A 19,449-nucleotide genomic window follows, 5' to 3' on the forward strand; every position below is an offset into this window, starting at 1 on the left:
AGAATTTATTTTCATAAAAATATACTTCCAGGAAATTCCCTGGCGGTACCATAGCTAAGACTCCTAGCTTTCACTGCCACGAACCTGGGTTTGAGCTCTGATTGGGGAACTAAGCTGCAGGCTGTGTAGCACAGCAAAAAAAAAAAAAAAAAATTCCAGGAAATGCAATACGGGTAACCTCATGATAGAATTCTATTCAGCCTGGGACTTTATTCAGTTCAGTTCAGTCGCTCAGTCATGTCCGACTCTCCGCGACCCCATGAATCATAGCACGCCAGGCCTCCCTGTCCATCACCAACTCCTGGAGTTCACTCAAACTCATGTCCACAGAGTCGGTGATGCCATCCAGCCATCTCATTCTCTGTCGTCCCCTTCTCCTCCTGCCCCCAACCTTTCCCAGCATCAGAGTCTTTTCCAGTGAGTCAACTCGTCGCATGAGGTGGCCAAAGTATTGCAGTTTCAGTTTTAGCATCAGTCCTTCCAATGAACACCCAGGATTGATCTCCTTTAGAATGGACTGGTTGGATCTCCTTGCAGTCCAAGGGACTCTCAAGAGTCTTCTCCAATACCACAGTTCAAAAGCATCAATTCTTCGGCGATCAGCCTTCTTCACAGTCCAACTCTCACATCCATACATGACCACGGGAAAAACCATAGCCTTGACTAGACGGACCTTTCTTGGCAAAGTAATGTCTCTGCTTTTTAATATACTATCAAGGTTGGTCATAACTTTCCTTCCAAGGAGTAAGCGTCTTTTAATTACATTAAAAAATATTTTGTTTTTTTTTTCCTATTACATGTTTTTGGTACCGCTGGATGTTTTTGGTACCAATTTGTCTTAAGAAAGTTGATCCCCTTCATGGATCACAATCTTGTCATGTTGAAGGCACTTGCATAACTTGGTGAAGCTATGGAGCCTTGATGTGTAGGGCAGGTCGTTGTGGAGAGTTCTGACAAAACGTGGTCCACCAATGGAGGGAATGGCAAACCACTCCAGTATTCTTGCTGTGAGAACCCCATGAATAGCATGAAAAGAAAGGTGCCTTACTAAGAGTATAATTGACATTCTTTGTTATTTGTTGGCTCCCAATTGATACTGGACATGAGGACTTCTGAGGTAGTTGCCACTTTAGTTGTCACTTTAAAGAAGTTTGACTTTATCATTCAAGATTCAAACTGTGATGTTTGAGCTTGATTCTGATTTCTACCTTCATGGTTACAATGGGGTAACCGTAGAGGTGATGCCTTTGTAAGAGTTCACGTTTGTGATCCTTTGAAAAGCAAGTTTCCCAGAAAGTGCTGCCCTGGCTGGATGTTTTTGATGTAGTTACAGAATCACCACTGCTTTCTGAATACTACTCGTCATTAAAATTTTTTTTTTAATTTCGGTAAAATACACATAACATAGCTTCCCAGCTGATGCTAGTAGTAATGCAGAAAACCCAAGAGATATGAGTTTGATCCCTCGGTTGGGAAGATCTCCTGGAGGAGGAAATGGCAGCCCACTCTAATATTCTTGCCTGGAGAATTCCATGGATGGAGGAGCCTGGCGGGCTACAGTCCATGAGGTCACAAAGAGTCAGACATGACTGAACACACACACCATTTTAGTTCTTGACACATAATACAAATTTTGTCATCTTAACCATTTTTATTTTTAGAAACTGAATAAAAGTCTTTAAATTCTACTGTGCTTTTCAGTTTTTAAAAGCTTCACACACATGATTTTTTTTAAAATTTTTTATTGGAAGCTAATTATTTTACAGTATTATATTGGTTAGTTTTGCCATACATTGACATGAATCCGCCCCGGGGGTACATGAGTTCCCCTTCCTGAACCCCCCTCCTGCCTCCTTCCTCCCTTTATCCTCCCTCTGGGTCATCCCCGTGCACCAGCCCCGAGCATCCTGTATCATGCATCGACCCTGAACTGGCGATTCATTTCACATATGACAACATACATGTTTCAATGCCATTCTCCAAAACCATCCCACCCTCACCCTCTCCCTCAGAGTCCCAAAGACTGTTCTATACATCTGTGTCTCTTTTGCTGTCTCGTATACAGGGTTATCATTTGCATCTTTCTAAATTCCATATATATGCGTTAGTACACTGTACTGGTGTTTTTCTTTCTGGCTTACTTCACTCTGTATAATAGGCTCCAGTTTCATCCACCTCATTAGAACTGATTCAAATGCATTCTTTTTAATGGCTGAGTAATACTCCATTGTGTATATGTACCAAAGCTTTCTTATCCATTCGTCTGCAGATGGACATCTAGGTTGCTTCCATGTCCTGGCTATTGTAAACGGTGCTGCAATGAACATTGGAGTACATGTGTCTCTTTCAATTCTGGTTTCCTCGGTGTGTATGCCCAGGAGTGCGATTGCTGGATTATATGGCAGTTCTATTTCCAGTTTTTTGAGGAATCTCCACACTGTTCTCCATAGTGGCTGTACTAGTTTGCATTCCCACCAACAGTGTAAGAGGGTTCCCTTCTCTCCACACCCTCTCCAGCATTTATTGCATGTAGACTTTTGGATAGCAGCCATTCTGACTGGTGTGAAATGGTACCTCATTGTGGTTTTGATTTGCATTTCTCTGATTAGGAGGGATGTTGAGCATTTTTTCATGTGTTTGTTAGCCATCTTTATGTCTTCTTTGGAGAAAAGTCTGTTTAGTTCTTTGGCCCATTTTTTGATTGGATCATTTATTTTTCTGGAATTGAGCTGCACAGCTGCTTGTATATTTTGGAGGTTAATCCTTTATCAGTTGCTTCATTTGCTATTATTTTCTCCCATTCTGAAGGCTGTCTTTTCACCTTGCTTATAGTTTCCTTTGCTGTGCAGAAGCTTTTGATTTTAATTAGGTCCCATTTGTTTATTTTTGCTTTTATTTCCAATATTCTGGGAGGTGGGTCTTGGAGGATCCTGCTGTGATTTATGTCGGAGAGTGTTTTGCCTACGTTCTCCTCTAGGAGTTTTATAGTTTTTGGTCTTACATTTAGCTCTCTAATCCATTTTGAGTTTATTTTGGTGTATGGTGTTAGGAAGTGTTCTAGTTTCATTCTTTTACAAGTGGCTGACCAGTTTTCCCAGCACCACTTGTTAAAGAGACTGTCTTTTCTCCCTTTTATATTCTTGCCTCCTTTGTCAAAGGTAAGGTGTCCATGGGTGCGTGGATTTATCTCTGGGCTTTCTATTTTGTTCCATTGATCTATATTTCTGTCTTTATGCCAGTACCATACTATCTTGATGACTGTGGCTTTGTAGTAGAGCCTGAAGTCCGGCAGGTTAATTCCCCCAGTTCCATTCTTCTTCCTCAAGATTGCCTTGGCTATTCGAGGTTTTTTGTATTTCCATACAAATTGTGAGATTATTTGTTCTAGTTCTGTGAAAAATATCGTTGGTAGCTTGATAGGGATTGCATTGAATGTATAAATTACTTTGGGTAGTATACTCATTTTTACAATATTTATTCTTCCAATCCACGAACATGGTATATTTCTCCATCTATTAGTGTCCTCTTGATTACTTTCACTAGTGTTTTATAGTTTTCTACGTACAAGTCTTTTGTTTCCTTAGGTAGATATATACCTAAGTATTTAATTCTTTTTGTTGCAACAGTGAATGGAATGGTTTCCTTAATTTCCCTTTCTATTTTCTCATTATTAGTGTATAGGAATGCAAGGGATTTCTGTGTGTTGATTTTATATACTGCAACTTTACTGTAATCATTGATTAGCTCTAGAAGTTTTCTGGTAGAGTCTTTAGGGTTTTCTGTGTAGAGGATCATGTCATCAGCGAACAGTGAAAGTTTTACTTCTTCTTTTCCAATTTGTATTCCTTTTATGTCTTTTTCTGCTCTGATTGCTGTAGCCAAAACTTCCAGAACTATGTTGAATAGTAGTGGTGAGAGTGGGCACCCTTGTCTTGTTCCTGACTTTAGGGGAAATGCTTTCAGTTTTTCACCATTGAGGATAATGCTTGCTGTGGGTTTGTCATATATAGCTTTTATTATGTTGAGGTATGTCCCTTCTATTCCCACTTTCTGGAGGGTTTTTATCATAAATGGATGTTGAATTTTGTCGAAGGCTTTCTCTGCATCTGTTGAGATAATCATATGATTTTTATTTTTCTGTTTGTTAATGTGGTGTATTACGTTGATTGATTTGTGGATATTGAAGAATCCTTGCATTCCTGGGATAAAGCCCACTTGGTCATGATGTATGATCTTCTTAATGTGTTGTTGGATTCTGATTGCTAGAATTTTGTTAAGGATTTTTGCATCTATGTTCATCAGTGATATTGGCCTGTAGGTTTCTTTTTTTTGTGGGGTCTTTATCAGGTTTTGGGATTAGGGTGATGGTGGCCTCATAGAATGAGTTTGGAAGTTTCCCTTCTTCAGCAATTTTCTGGAAGAGTTTGAGTAGAACAGGTGTTAGCTCTTCTCTAAATTTTTGGTAGAATTCAGCTGTGAAGCCGTCTGGACCTGGGCTTTTGTTTGCTGGAAGATTTCTGATTACAGCCTCTAGTTCCGTGCTTGTGATGGGTCTGTTCAGATTTTCTATTTCTTCCTGGTTCAGTTTTGGAAAGTTGTACTTTCCTAGGAATTTGTCCATTTCTTCCAGGTTATACATTTTATTGCCATATAATTGCTGATAGTATTCTCTAATAATCCTTTGTATTTCTGTGTTGTCGGTTGTGATCTCTCCATTTTCATTTCTAATTTTACTGATTTGGTTCTTCTCCCTTTGTTTCTTGATGAGTCTGGCTAGTGGTTTGTCAATTTTATTTACCTTCTCAAAGAACCAGCTTTTGGCTTTGTTGATTTTTGCTATGGTCTCTTTTGTTTCTTTTGCATTTATCTCTGCCCTAATTTTTACAATCTCTTTCCTTCTACTAACCCTGGGGTTCTTCATTTCTTCCTTTTCTAGTTTCTTTAGATGTAGAGTTAGGTGACGTAGTTGACTTTTTTCTTGTTTCTTGAGGTGTGCCTGTATTGCTATGAACTTCCCCCTTAGCACTGCTTTTACAGTGTCCCAGAGGTTTTGGGTTGTTGTGTTTTCATTTTCATTCATTTCTATGCATATTTTGATTTCTCTTTGGATTTCTTCTATGATTTGTTCATTTTTCAGTAGTGTGTTGTTCAGCCTCCATATGTTGGCATTTTTAATAGTCTTTCTCCTGTAATTGAGATCTAATCTTACTGCATTGTGGTCAGAAAAGATGCTTGGAATGATTTCAGTTTTTTTGAATTTACCAAGGCTAGATTTATGGCCCAGGATGTGATCTCTCCTGAAAAGGTTCCATGTGCGCTTGAGAAAAAGGTGAAATTCATTGCTTTGGGGTGAAATGTCCTATAGATATCTATTAGGTCTAACTGGTCTATTGTATCATTTAAAGTTTGTGTTTCCTTGTTAATTTTCTGTTTAGTTGATCTATCCATAGATGTAAGTGGGGTATTAAATTCTCCTACTATTATTGCATTGTTGTTAATTTCTCCTTTCATACTTGTTAGTAATTGTCTTACATATTGCGGTGCTCCTATGTTGGGTGCATAAATATTTATAATTGTTATATCTTCTTCTTGGATTGATCCTTTGATCATTGTGTAGTTTCCTTCTTTGTCTCTTTTCACAGCCTTTGTTTTAAAGTCTATTTTATCTGATATGAGTATTGCTACTCCTGCTTTCCTTTGGTTTCTATTTGCATGGAATACCTTTTTGCAGCCCTTCACTTTCAATCTGTATGTGTCCCTCATTTTGAGGTGGGTCTCTTGTAGACAACATATTTGGGGGTCTTGTTTTTGTATCCATTCAGCCAGCCTTTGTGTTTTGGTTGGGGCATTCAACCCATTTACTTTTAAGGTAATTATTGATAAGTACGATCCCGTAGCCATTTTCTTTATTGCTTTGGGTTCGAGTTTATACACCCTTTCTGTGTTTCCTAGAGAAGATCCTTTAGCACTTGTTGGAGAGCTGGTTTCATGATGGTGAATTCTCTCAGCTTTTGCTTGTCTGTAAAGCTTTTGATTTCTCCTTCATATTTGAATGAGATCCTTGCTGGGTACAGTAGGCTGTCGGTTATTTTCTTTCATCACTTTAAGTATGTCTTGCCATTCCCTCCTGGCCTGAAGAGTTTCTGTTGAAAGATCAGCTGTTATCCTTATGGGAATTCCCTTGTGTGTTATTTGCTGCTTTTAATATTTGTTCTTTGTGTTTGATCTTTGTTAATTTGATTAATATGTGTCTTGGAGTATTTCGCCTTGGGTTTATCCTGTTGGGGACTCTCTGGGTTTCTTGGACTTGGGTGATTATTTCTTTCCCCATTTTAGGGAAATTTTCAACTATTATCTCCTCAAGTATTCTCTCATAGTCTTTCTTTTTGTCTTCTTCTTCTGGGACTCCTATGATTCGAATGTTGGAGCGTTTCACATTGTCCCAGAGGTCTCTAAGATTGTCCTCATTTCTTTTAATTCGTTTTTCTTTTTTCCTCTCTGTTTCATTTATTTCTACAATTCTATCTTCTAGCTCGCTTATCCTGTCTTCTGCCTCTGTTATTCTACTGTTTGTTCCCTCCAGAGTGTTTCTGATCTCATCTATTGCATTATTCATTGTATATTGACTCTTTTTTATTTCCTCTAAGTCCTTAAACCTTTCTTCCATTTTCTCAATCCTTTTCTCCAGGTTATTTATCTGTAACTCCATTTTGCTTTCAAGATTTTGAATCATTTTTGCCACCAAAATTCGAAATTCTTTATCAGGTAGATTCCCTGTATCTTCCTCTTTTGTTTGTGTTGGTGGGCATTTATCTTGTTCCTTTACTTGCTGGGTATTTCTTTGCCTCTTCATCTTGCTTATATTGCTTTGCTTGGGATGGCCTTTCCCTTTTCTGGCAGTTTGTGGAGTTCTCTTTATTATGTAGTTTCTTCGCTGTGTGTGGGGTTGGATGGGTGACTTGTCAAGGTTCCCTGTTTAGGGAAGCTTGTGTCGGTGTTCTGGTGGGTGGAGCTGGATTTCTTCTCTCTGGAGTGCAATGAAGTGTCCAGTAATGAGTTATGAGATGTCAGTGGGTTTGGAATGACTTTGGGCAGCCTGTATATTGAAGCTCAGGGCTCTTTTCCTGTGTTGCTTTCTTTTTCCAGGGCCATACCCAAGAGGGTTTATCCCTCCTTCCTGGCTTTATTGAGCTTCCCAGTTGGCTCAGTGGTAAAGAATCCACCTGCCAATGCAGGAGATGTGGGTTCGATCCCTCTGCCTCCCTCAAACTGGGAACCACACATGATTTTTTAATTTTATTTTTATGTTTTGGCCACACTGTAAGCATCTTAGCCCCCCAACCAGGGATCAAACCCACGCCCCCTGCACTGGAAATCTGGAGTCTTTTTAACAATTTTTTAATTGTTAATTGGAGGATAATTGCTTTACAGTGTTGTTGGTTTCTGCCGTCCAATAACGTGACTCAGCCGTAAGAATCCGTATGTCCGCTCCCCCTTGCGCCTCCCTCACGCCCCTCTTGGCGTCACGTAGCACCGGTTGGGCTCCCGGTGCTGTGCAGTGGCTCCCACTGGCTGCCTGCTTACCCGAGGCTGTGTGTGTGTGTGTGTCAGGCTACTCTCTCAGCTCCTCCCACCCGCCCCTCCCCTGTGTGTTTACAGATCTGTTCTCTACATCTGCGTTTCTATTCCTGCCCTGCAAATAGGTCCATCAGTGCCTATTTTCTAGATTCCATATATATGTGTTAATATATGATATTCGTTTTTATCTTTCTAACTCACTTCACTCTGTCTAACAAGCTCTAGGTTCATCTACTTCACAAGAATTGACTCAAATGTGTTCCTTTTCATGGCTGAGCAATATTCCATTGTATCCATGTACCCCAACTTCTTTATACCTTGATCTGTCCATGGACATCTAGGCAGGGAAACCTGGAGTCTTAAATAGTGGAAACCAGAGAAGTCCCCAGTGTGATGTTACATCATCCCACAGTCACCGATTTTAAACCCCTCACTCCTGTATTGTGTCTCCCTCTCTCCTCTCTCCACGAGTAACCACCAGTTTGTTCTCTGTGAGACTGTTTTGTCTGTTTCATTCACCAGTTTGCTGTATTTTAGATTCTGTATATAAATGGTATCATATGGTATTTGCCTTTCTCTGTCTGACTTACTTCCCTTAGCATAATGCCCTCTAAGTCCATCCCATCCATGTTGCTAAATGGTAAAATTTCACTCTTTTTAGATGGCTGAGTAATATTCCATTGTATATACATACCATATCTTTATCTGCTCATCTGCTGATGGACACCTAGGTTGTTTCCATATCTTGGAAATTGTAAATAGCACTGTTGTGAACATTGGCGTGCATGTATCTTTTCAAATTACTATTTCTGTTTTTGAGGGGATACATACCCAGGAGTGGAATTGTTGTTCAGTCTCTAGGTGATTTCCAACTCTTTGTGACCCCATGCCAGGCTTCACTGTCCCTCACTGTCTCCCGGAGTTTGCTCAAATTCATGTCCATTGAGTCAGTGATGCCATCCAACCATCTCGTCCTCTGTCGTCCCCTTCTCCTCCTGCCCTCAATCTTCCCCAGCATCAGGGTCTTTTCTGGTGAGTTGGCTCTTCACATCAAGTGGCTAAAGCACTGGAGCTTCAGCTTCAATCCTTCCGATGAATATTCAAGGTTCATTTCCTTTAGGATTGACCGGTTGGATCTCCTTGCTGTACAAAGGACTCTCAGGGGTCTTCTCTGGCACCACAATTCGAAACCATCAGTTCTTTGACGCTCAGCCTTCTTTATGATCCAGCTCTCACACCCATACATGACTTCTGGAAAAACCACAGCTTTGACCTTTGCTGCAAAGTGCTGTCTCTGCTTTTTAATATGCTGTCTAGGTTTGTCATAACTTTTCTTCCAAGAAGCAAATGTCTTAATTTCATGGCTGTAATCATTATCCACAGTGATTTTGGAGCCCAAGAAAATAAAGTCTGTCACTTTTCTATTTTTTCCCCTTCTATTTGCCATGAAGTGATGCCGTGATCTTAGTAGAATTACTTGCTCATATGATCTTTTAGTTCTCTGAGGAACTTCCATACTCTTCCCCACAGTGTCTGCACCAATTTCCATTCCCACGAACAGTGAAAAGGTTTCCCTTTTTTTCACATCCTCACCAATATTTATTATTTTTTGTGTTCTTTTTGATGACGACTCTTCTGACCTGTGCCCGGTGATATCTCATTGTGGTTTTGATTTGCATTTTCCTAACCATCAGTGATCATCTTAATCATTTTTAAGCCTATGGTTCAGTGATATTATTAATAAGTACATTCCTGTTGCTGTGTAATTATCACCTCCATTCATCTCTAGAGATCTCATCTTTCAAAATTGAACTCTGTCCACATTAAACACTAACTCCCCACCCATCCCCACGTCCCTGGTACCACCACCCTTCTACTTTCTGTCTCTGTAATCTGCCTCCTCTAGTGAAATCCTAAAGAATTTATTTGTGTGGTATGTGTGTGTGACACTGTCTTACTTTACTTTGCCTAATGTCCTCAAGGTTCATCCACCCTGTAGATTGTCAGAATCTCCTTCCTTTTTAAGACTGAATAACAACACTCCGTTGTACGTATATACTGCTTTTTGCTTACTCAGTGGATGCTGAGTTCCTTCTCCCTTTGGCTGAATAACGTTGCTGTGAATATGGGTATGCAAATACCTCTTCAAGACTCTGCTTTCAGTTCTTTTGGACATACGCCCACCAGAAGAATCATTGGATCCTATTGTAATTCTAGTTTAATTTTTTTAGGAGCCACTCCTCATTAAAACTTTTTTTAAAACATTCATCTATTTTTAACACTGCTATTATTCCTTAAGGGCCTCCCTGATGCCTCAGTGGTAAAGATTCTGCCTGCTAATTCAGGAGACGCAAGTTTGATCCCTGGGTCAGGAAGATCCCCTGGATAAGGGAATGGCTATCCACTTCAGTATTCTGCCTGGAGAATTCATGGACAGAGGAGCCTGGCAGGCTATAATGTCTACTGTCTTCTCTGAACATTGAGGGGATTTAGGAGAGTGTGTGTCTTTTTAATTAGTGGTGTCTGAATGGCAGGCAGTGTCTCAGAGTTTCCACGTGTTCAGAAAGGATTCAGAGACACTTCCTGCCATGTGTATATTGTAAATTGATCGCTTTTGAAAACAAAAGTGGAGTTTTGGGTAAAGTCCCACTGAATTTCTCGGTGTTGTGTCATTTCTGATAATCTGAGAGTTCCTTTGTGGAAGGTGGCTGCTGCTCACCCCTCTTATGAAAGGGGACCCTTTGGTCTTCCGACTTCCAGCCCCTAGGTCCTCTGTGTACCTCTGGCCTCAGGCTTCCCATCACTGTGTCCTGCTCCGGCTCAGGGCCCAGAAGATAACCCAGTACAGAGGGTCGTCTCTCTCCCGTATTTCTTTAGCCGTCTCTATATAATTTGATACCTGAGTGTTTTTGTCCAGCTTACAAAGATCTGTTAAAAATGAAGAAAGCCATCCCTGTTGTATGCATTGTTCAAAAGCTCAAGGAGGGATTTCCCTGGTGGTCCACTGGCTAAGACTGTGTTCCCAATGCAAGGGGCCTGGGTTCGATCCCTGATCAGGGAACTAGATCCCACATACCGCAACTAGAGTCCCACACCTCAAGCAAAGATCCTGCATGCTGCAATGAAGATTGAAGATCCCACGTGATGCAGCCAAATAAATAAATGTGAACAAAAAGAAAAGCATTCATGGGAACCACTGAGGAGAGCTTTGACGTCTTTCACGTTTGCACAGACGGGAGGCCAGCTCACAGCTGAAGTGCTCTGGTCTGTCCGCGGGCTTGGGATCACAGGTGATTCTTCACTCAGAAGTGCTCTGGTCTGTCCGCGGGCTTGGGATCACAGGTGATTCTTCACACAGCTCCTGATGTTCTATCATGACTGTACTTCCAGGGGTGGCATTTTTAACTTGGGGTAGGAATGAACAAAGGAAAGGAAAATGGAAGGTCTGTTGCACTTAGGACCCTTTGGGAAACGTCATCCACTTTGGAACAAAACTCTTCTGTGTTGAGAATCTTCCAGAAACGGGTGAATTCTACAAGACTGTCGGCCCCACCCCCAAGTTCTGGAAACTTGTAGATACGAGAGGAGAGAAAGGGCACAGAGGACCCCAGCGATGGCCAGTGGTGGGTTTGCCTGGCCCTTGGGTTTCTGGGGCCCCAAGGTGGACGTCAGGGTCTTGGTCCGTGGCATATTTTGCTGGTCAATGCACTTGAGTGACTTCCTCCAAAAGTGAAAGGCACGTCGCTCCCGCCAGCTCCTGGCAGGTTCTCACTTGCAGCTCTCTGTCCTGGAGAACGTCAGCCTGTGGACGTAAACAGGTAATGACTCAGTCAACTTGACATCCTGCCAGGACAGCCCAGGTTGAACTTGGGGAAAACAGGCTCTTCTTGCTCAGGGCACAGTGTGGGGCTGGGATGCTCCTCCCTTTTTGTTGGTGTAGCTTTACTTCCGTTCCCAGATACTGGCTTTGAAAGGTGTCCTCAGGGTCTGATTACAGGTTAGTCATGATTGCTGCTCGGGTGCGCCCCTGGGACTTTGGGGCACAGAGCAGAGCAAGCTCGGACCTCCCCGGGGAGCAGGGAGGAGGGGATGGGGCGCCGTACCCGGGTTCCTGAGACACGTTAGGGCTGACAGGACTCTCCAGAGCACGGCCTGACCAATGCAGGTGCGGGATCCAGCGGGCAGCGGGGCAAGGCCTGGGAGCGGGCTTCCCAGAGGGTGGGAACGAGGAACAGATTGATTGGCCCTGACACTTCAACCAGGAAATATCAATTCTGAAGATGTCAAGGATGGGGTGAGATGAGGATAGCCCACTGTTTTAGGGGGACCTCACACGGTTCATCTCAGGAGAGAGTCTTGGGGCCCCTGAAGCCAGTAAATGTGTGCAGGCTCCTTGGGTGGCAGCTTCTGCTTTTCACTGGCACTGTAAGCTGCTCTCTCTAGATCTTTTTTAAAAATTTAATTTTGATTTTATATTAGATACTTCCCTGATGGCTCAGCGGTAAAGAACAAGCCTGCCAGTTCAGGAGACAAGAAACGTGGGTTCGATCCCTGGGTGGGGAAGATCCTCTGGAGAAGGGCATGGCAACCCACTCCAGTATTCTTGCCTGGAGAATCCCATGGACAAAGGAGCCTGGCGGGCTACAGTCCATGGGGTCGCAGAGAGTAAGACACGACTGAAGTGACTTAGCACAAGCACAGTAGTTGGTTTACAGTGCTGTGCTAGGTTCGGGTGTACAGCAGCGTGACTCAGTCACCCATACACATGTATCCATTCTGTTTAAGATTCTTTTTCCATATGGATTGTCAGAGTATTGAGTGGCGTTCCTTATGCTGGTCCTTGTGATTACCTGTTTTCTATATAGCGTGTGTGTGTTAATCTTCAACTTCTAATTTACCCCTACCCTGCCTTTCCCCTTTGGCAACCATAAGAGTGTTTTCTAAGCCTGTGAGTCTGTTTTATAAATAAGTTCGTTTGTATAATTTTTTAGATCCCACAAATAAGTGATAGATATGGTATTTGTCTTTCTCCGTCTTACTTCATTTAATATGATAATCTCTCTATGTCCATCCCAGTTGCTGCAAATGGCATTATTTCATTCTTTTTTTAAATGTATGAGTAATATTCTGCTGTACATATTATATATGCCACACCTTCTTTATGCGTTCAACTGTGGATGGATGTTCAGGTTGCTTCCATGTCCTGGCTCTTATAAACAGTGCCGCAGTGAACTGTGTATGTGTATCTTTTTGAGTTACCATTTTCTCCCACTATATGCCTAGAAGTGGGATTTCAGGGTCATATGGAAGCTCTATTTTTAGTTTTTTAAAAAATTTAGTTATTTTTACTTGAAGGATAATTGCTTTACAGTATTGTGTTGCTTGCACCAAACATCAGCGTATTTTTAGTTTTTAAGGAACCTGCACTCTGTTCTCCACAGTGGCTGCAGCAGTTTACATGTCCACCAACAGAGTAGGACAGTGCATAGATACAGATTCTTACACATTTGCTTTGTGACAGTCCGTGGTGTTACTGAAACCAGGAAGGCAGACTTGCCCTGGTCTGTGTTCGCTGCATCACCGCTGTGCAGAGGTGACTTGTTCGGCCTTTGCTTCTCACTCCAAAGGTTGGCCGTGGGGTGGGGGCTGGAGAGGGGCAGGAACTGGGGGCCTAGCACCTTTCTGCATCCCCTTCTATATCAGGTTGTGCCAGGGGTTTAAAAATGTTTTTATTTATAATCTAGTGAGTTCAGTCACCATGTCTGCCTCTCTCCCTTCTCCCTCCTTTGCTAGGGACCTGGAAGCTAGGGCACAGAATGAGTTCTTCCGGGCCTTCTTCAGGCTGCCAAGGCGGGAGAAGCTGCATGCTGTCCTGGACTGTTCCCTCTGGACCCCGTTCAGCCGCTGTCACACTGCCGGGCAGATGTTCACCTCTGACAGTTACATCTGCTTTGCCAGCAAGGAGGCCGGCTGCTGCAAAGTCATCCTGCCACTCCGAGAGGTAGACCTGCTCTCCTCCCGTGGGGCAGGGGGCGGGGGCTCGTGGTTGCTGGGAGACGGAGGGGATGGATGCTCACAGGGCAAGGCTCTGCCTCTGAGGATGGGCGAGTCTGGAGGGATGCTTGGCCAGAGTGGACCAGGGGCCCCTGCTTTTTTCTGTTGTTGCCTGGCAACCTGAAATTTGCATAGATGTGAATGGTGAGAACAGGCACCCTGGCCTCCACATATTGATAAAGCTCTTATTAAAATGTTCATGCCTAGCAATGAAAGCTTTTCCAACAGTCCTTAGGAAGGAGTCCTCCCCTTTCACCCACCAAGAGGGAAGAGAAAAAAGTGACCTATTAAAAAATCACCTTTTGAAAAGAAATGTCAAGTTGCTTCGTTTGTATATCCTTCTAGAATTTTGCATAAAAATTTAGAAAAATGCTTCTCTTCCTGGTGGCTCAGATGGTAAAGAATCTGCCTGCAATGCAAGAAACAGAGGTTCAATCCCTGAGTGAGAACCGTCCCTGGAGAAGGGAATGGCTACCTACTCCAGTATTTTTGCCTGAAGAATCCCATGGACAGAGGGGCCGGATGAGCTACAGTCCGTGGGGTTGCAAAGAGTCGGACATGGCTGAGCAACTAACACTGTCACTCTCCAGCTATAAAATTCTGGAGTCTTGTCTTGGAGGTGGAGTCTGCTTCGAGATCTGCTGAGCTCAGTCCTGCGGTTTCGGGGCATGTCTGTTGTGACAGGACCCACAGCTCTGTCAAATGTCAAGACTTCCAAACTCTTGCTGTTATAAAGTATGGTCTAAGCAGTATTCAGAAAAACCCAATTTTTTCATTCATGTGATTGACCCCCATTTTTTTGCAGATGACTTCATTTTACAAATGCCCTTACAGCAGAGCAAGAATTCCTTATATAGTTATTTTTTTAAAATTATATACATATAATGTGAAGTCAACTGGGCCTTAGGAAGCATCACTATGAACAAAGCTAGTGGAGGTGATGGAATTCCAGCTGAGCTATTTCAAATCCTGAAAGATGATGCTGTGAAAGTGCTGCACTCAGTATGCCAGCAAATTTGGAAAACTCAGCAGTGGCCACAGGACTGGAAAAGGTCTGTTTTCATTCTAATCCCAAAGAAAGGCAAGGCCAAAGAATGCTCAAACTACTGCACAATTGTAAAGTAATGCTCAAAATTCTCCAAGCCAGGCTTCAACAGTATGTGAACCCTGAACTTCCAGATATTCAAGCTGGTTCTTAGAAAAGGCAGAGGAATCAGAGATCAAATTGCCAACATCCGCTGGGTCATTGAAAAAGCTAAAGTGTTCCAGCAAAACATCTATTTCTGCTTTATTGACTATGCCAAAGCCTTTGACTGTGTGGATCACAATAAACTGTGGAAAATTCTGAAAGAGATGGGACCACCTGACTTGCCTCTTGAGATCTGTATGCAGGTCAGGAAGCAGTAGTTAGAACTGGACATGGAACAACAGACTGGTTCCAAATAGGAAAAGGATTACGTCAAGGCTGTATATTGTCACCCTGCTTATTTCACTTATATGCGGAGTACATCATGAGAAACACTGGGCTGGAAGAAGCATAAGCTGGAATCAAGATTGCCGGGAGAAATATCAAAAACCTCAGATATGCAGATGACACCATCCTTATGGCTGAAAGTGAAGAACTAAAGAGCCTCTTGATGAAAGTGAAAGAGGAGAGTGAAAACGTTGGCTTAAAGCTCAACATTCAGAAAACTAAGATCGTGGCATCCGGCCCATCACTTCATGGCAGATAGATGGGGAAACAGTGTCAGACTTTATTTTTCTGGGCTCCAAAATCCCTGCAGATGGTGACTGCAGCCATGAAATTAAAAGACGCTTACTCCTTGGAAGGAAAGTAATGACCAACCTAGATAACATATTAAAAAGCAGAGACATTAGTTTGCTAACAAAAGTCCGTCTAGTCAAGGCTATGGTTTTTCCAGTGGTCATGTATGGATGTGAGAGTTGAACTATAAAGAAAGCTTAGCTCTGAAGAATTGATGCTTTTGAACTGTGGTGTTGGAGAAGACTCTTGAGAGTCCCTTGTACTGCAAGGAGATCCAACCAATCCATCCTATAGGAAATCAGTCCTGAATATTCATTGGAAGGACTAATGCTGAAGTTGAAGCTCCAATACTTTGGCCACCTGATGTGAAGAACTGACTCATTTGAAAAGACCCTGATGCTGGGAAAGGTTGAAGGTGGGAGGAGAAGGGGACGACAGAGGATGAGATGGTTGGATGGCATCACTGACTCAATGGACATGAGTTTGAGTAAACTCCAGGAGTTGGTGATAGGCAGGGAGGCCTGGCGTGCTGCAGTCCATGGGGTCGCAAAGAGTCGGACACGACTGAGTGACTGGACTGAACAGAACATATACATACATACCATTTTAACCATTTTTAAGTGTTATGGTTCAGTGGTATTAAGTATATTCACATTTTGTGCAACCATCACCATGATTTTTTTATCTTTCCAAACTGACACCCTGTCCCCATTAAACAGTAGTGCCCCAAATCCCCCTCCTCCAGCCCCAGGCATCCATCACCCTCCTTTCTGCTTCTATGAATCCTAACTCCCCTGTGCTCAGTCATGTCCAACTCTTTGCGACCCCATGGACTGTAGCCTGCCAGGTTCCTGTGACCATGGAATTCTCTAAGCAAGAATACTGGAGTAGGTTGCCACTTCCTTCTCCAGGGAATCTTCCTGACCCAGGGATCAAATCTGCATCTCTTATGTCTCCTGCATTGGCAGGTGGATTCCTTACCACAGAGGTACCTGGGAAGCCCTGACCTCTGTAGGTCTCTTGTATCAGTGAAATCCTACAAAATTTGTCATTTTGTGACTGGCTGTATCACTTAGCAGAACGCCCTCAAGGTGAATCCATACTGTAGCACTTGTCAGAATATCCATCCTTTCTGGGACTTCCTGGGTCTGGTGGTTAAGAATCTGCCTTTCAATGCAGGGGACATAGGTTCAATCCCTGGTCAGGAAACTAAGATCTTGTATGCAACATGGTTTGGCAAAAAAAAAAAAAAAAAAGGTATATCCATCCTTTTAAGACTGAATGATATTCCACTGTGTGTAGACCCATGTTTTGGTTATGTTCTCATGTGTTAATCCAGCCGGGGCACTTGAATTGCTCCCACTTTGGGCTGTTGTGAATACACCCCATTCCTTACTTTGTAACTTTGTATTGGTTCCTTATTGCAGTTATTGGGTTTGTCCTTCTCGCTCTGTTTTCTGAATCTGCGATTGAACTCCTGCCCCTCTCCTCTCCTGCTGCGCCTCTGTGTGCGTGACTGTCCGCAACAGGTTGTGAGCATCGAGAAAATGGAGGACACTAGTCTGCTGCCAAACCCCATCATCGTCAGCATCCGGAGCAAGATGGCCTTCCAGTTCATTGAGCTCAGGGGTCGTGACAGCCTGGTGGAGGGTCTGCTGGCGAGACTGAAGCTGGTGCATGCCGGCCACCCTGTGCACTATGACGCCACCCTGGATGAGGACCTGGTACGGTCCTTGGAGACGGCGGGAGTCTAAACAGAAAACCCCTTTTTCCCCCAGCACCTCTAGGGCAGGTGTCTTCAAAGGGGAGTGCATGTAACGATGACCCACTTGGGTACCAGGAAAATGTCAGTGATGCTGGACCTGGGTAGCAGACAATCTGATATCATCTTTAATGCACTGGGTGTCCTGAGTGGGTATGGCAGGGTTAGAGGGGGTTGAAGGGGCCTCACCCGCAGGTTGGAGGGGCTAATGGGGCTCACAGGTTAGAGGGGTTGATGGAGTCAATAGGCCATCTTCTCAGAGGTCAGAGGGTTTGATGGGGAGTCAACACACAGGTGAGTGGACACCCTCTTTATTAGAGAGGTCAGTGCCCTCATCCCCTGAGGTTGAAGGGGATGATGTTATAGTATTTGGGGCAGATGTAAGTTGCCCAAAGAGATGATTCACTGTCTTTAAGATTGGACAGCTGCCACAGTAGATCCAGATCTGCTGGACCTAGTCCCTAATTCTTTCACACCCGTCCTTCTTGTTTCTGGACCTCTTTTCATCTGAGTAGTGACAGGAGGAAAGGAGGGGAGGTCTCTCAGTTCCCTAGAGCTGCTTTCTCTAGATGCCCTTCCTCAGTTCTAGATGCTGAGGGTGTGACGTTTCCTTTCTGGCCCCGCGTGGGGCCATGCTCTGTGAGCCAGGGAGCAGCAGCGCTGGGAAAGCCCCGTGTGGATCATGCTCCTGCCTGAGAATCAGCTCCACTGGGTCTAGTGTTAGACTGCCTTTCCCGTAAGTCCCAAGCAGATAGGCATGTTTAAGTTTATTATGCTTACACATCCAAACACAAAGACTGCCCCGTAACTAAAGCCGTGACTTTCTCTTTTTGTCATTCTTTTTTTTCCTTCCCATGCAGACCTCACCCGTGTTTCATTCAACAAGCTTGTGCAGTGGCAACCACAGGTTTGGGGGTCTTGAGATGGTGTCTTCGCAAAATAGCGAGGAAAGGGAGAAAGAAACGAGCCCACGGATGCACCCCGAGGCCTTCCGGCAGTCGGGCAGCCAGAGCCCCGATTCGAGATTGGTGAGTGACGTGGTTCTGCCCTCGCACGTGGAGGTGGTGGGGCGTGGCCTCCAGGCCCCTCCCAGGGTGGACCTGACACAGGTTACTAGGCAACCCTGGGCACCAGTGATGTGCCCTCTTTGCCTCACTGGCACAAAGTGGAAGGGGGCAGAGATGCCAGTGGCCTGAACGCTTCCTGGTGGGTGGAGGATGTGGTGGGACGTTGGGGAGGCAGTGACTTTCTACCTGCCCTTCAGGGAGCATCTATCCGTGCTCTCCCTGTGGGGTTTCCAGGTGCAGAGCAAGTCTGTCCTTTTATCCAGTGGTGTCAGCGGGACTCCTAGGTACAGCGCTTCTTTTTTGGCCCCTTTCTGTTTTCTAGTTTTAGTAAACTAAAAATACCTTGGTAACACTTGGCGGTTGCTTTCTCTTCTGCAGGGAGACTCTGTGGGCCGTGTTTGTGTGGTAAATAGACTAGAAGCCAAGCTATGAGATGCTGCCCTGGCAGGAGGCACGCTGTGTGGGCTCCGCCAGTACCAGGGTGGCTGTGAACAGGATACCTGCCCCTTGGCCGCTTAATGGCTCGTGTGTCATGGATTGTTAGCTTTATTTATTCAGGGTGAGGCCTTCTGCTGTGCTGTTCAGAGATGCTCACTGAATGCTCACTGTTTCAACAAATAAGAATTTTGACTATATGCGTACACCTCTCCCATGACTGGGGAATACAGATAATTAAGAGCGCACATAAACTTCTTGTTTAAAAGGCATGGAAACATTCCTGCCAGCTAGGAATTCTAAAGGATTTTCAAAATTCATAGTTTGAAAGGATTTCCAGTTGCCTAGAGACATCGTTTCTTTCTCATCTCTGCTTCTGAGAACGATGTCATTTTTTTTCCAGTTGGCAATTATTCCTCTGACTGTCAGGAAGCTCCAGGCAAATCATGAGAGCCCCTGGCTCCCCTCTGCCCTCTGAGCTGACCTGTTTCAGAAACTGATTTGGCTTCAACATCCTGAGAGGTTTCCCCACCCCCCGACCCCGCCCTGCCCTGCCCTCCATCGGCTTTGCGTTCCCTTAGTAGTTTGAATGAGCACACTCTTACTGTCAACTTTGCCAAGGAAGTGGCATCTTATTCACATCAGGTCGCCCATGGGGCTCTGAATTCCTGAAGGGCTAGTGACCTTTACATCCCCCATGCTGGTGGACGTTCAGAAGTGAATTGCCTGGCACAGGTGGGTCCTCTCTCAGCCGAGGGAGCACCTCTGTGACGGGCTGTGGACAGTGC

The 19,449-nt window shown here is 44.0% G+C and overlaps 1 protein-coding gene across 6 annotated transcripts in view; it reads left to right on the forward strand.

Annotated features, from left to right (window-relative positions):
* TBC1D8 (TBC1 domain family member 8) overlaps positions 1-19,449 on the forward strand; it is a 147,837-nt gene that overhangs the window by 92,487 nt on the left and 35,901 nt on the right. For all 6 annotated transcript variants that reach the window (XM_088841632.1, XM_055400991.2, XM_088841633.1 and 3 more), the window contains 3 exons: positions 13,372-13,579; positions 16,927-17,121; positions 18,020-18,187. In XM_088841632.1, coding sequence (XP_088697758.1) covers positions 13,372-13,579; positions 16,927-17,121; positions 18,020-18,187 — 571 coding nt within the window. The remainder of the gene's footprint in view (positions 1-13,371; positions 13,580-16,926; positions 17,122-18,019; positions 18,188-19,449) is intronic.

Source organism: Moschus berezovskii, chromosome 11 (assembly GCF_049115385.1).
Source record: "Moschus berezovskii isolate FMDL1 chromosome 11, NW_MosBer_1.0, whole genome shotgun sequence".
NCBI lineage: Eukaryota > Metazoa > Chordata > Mammalia > Artiodactyla > Moschidae > Moschus > Moschus berezovskii.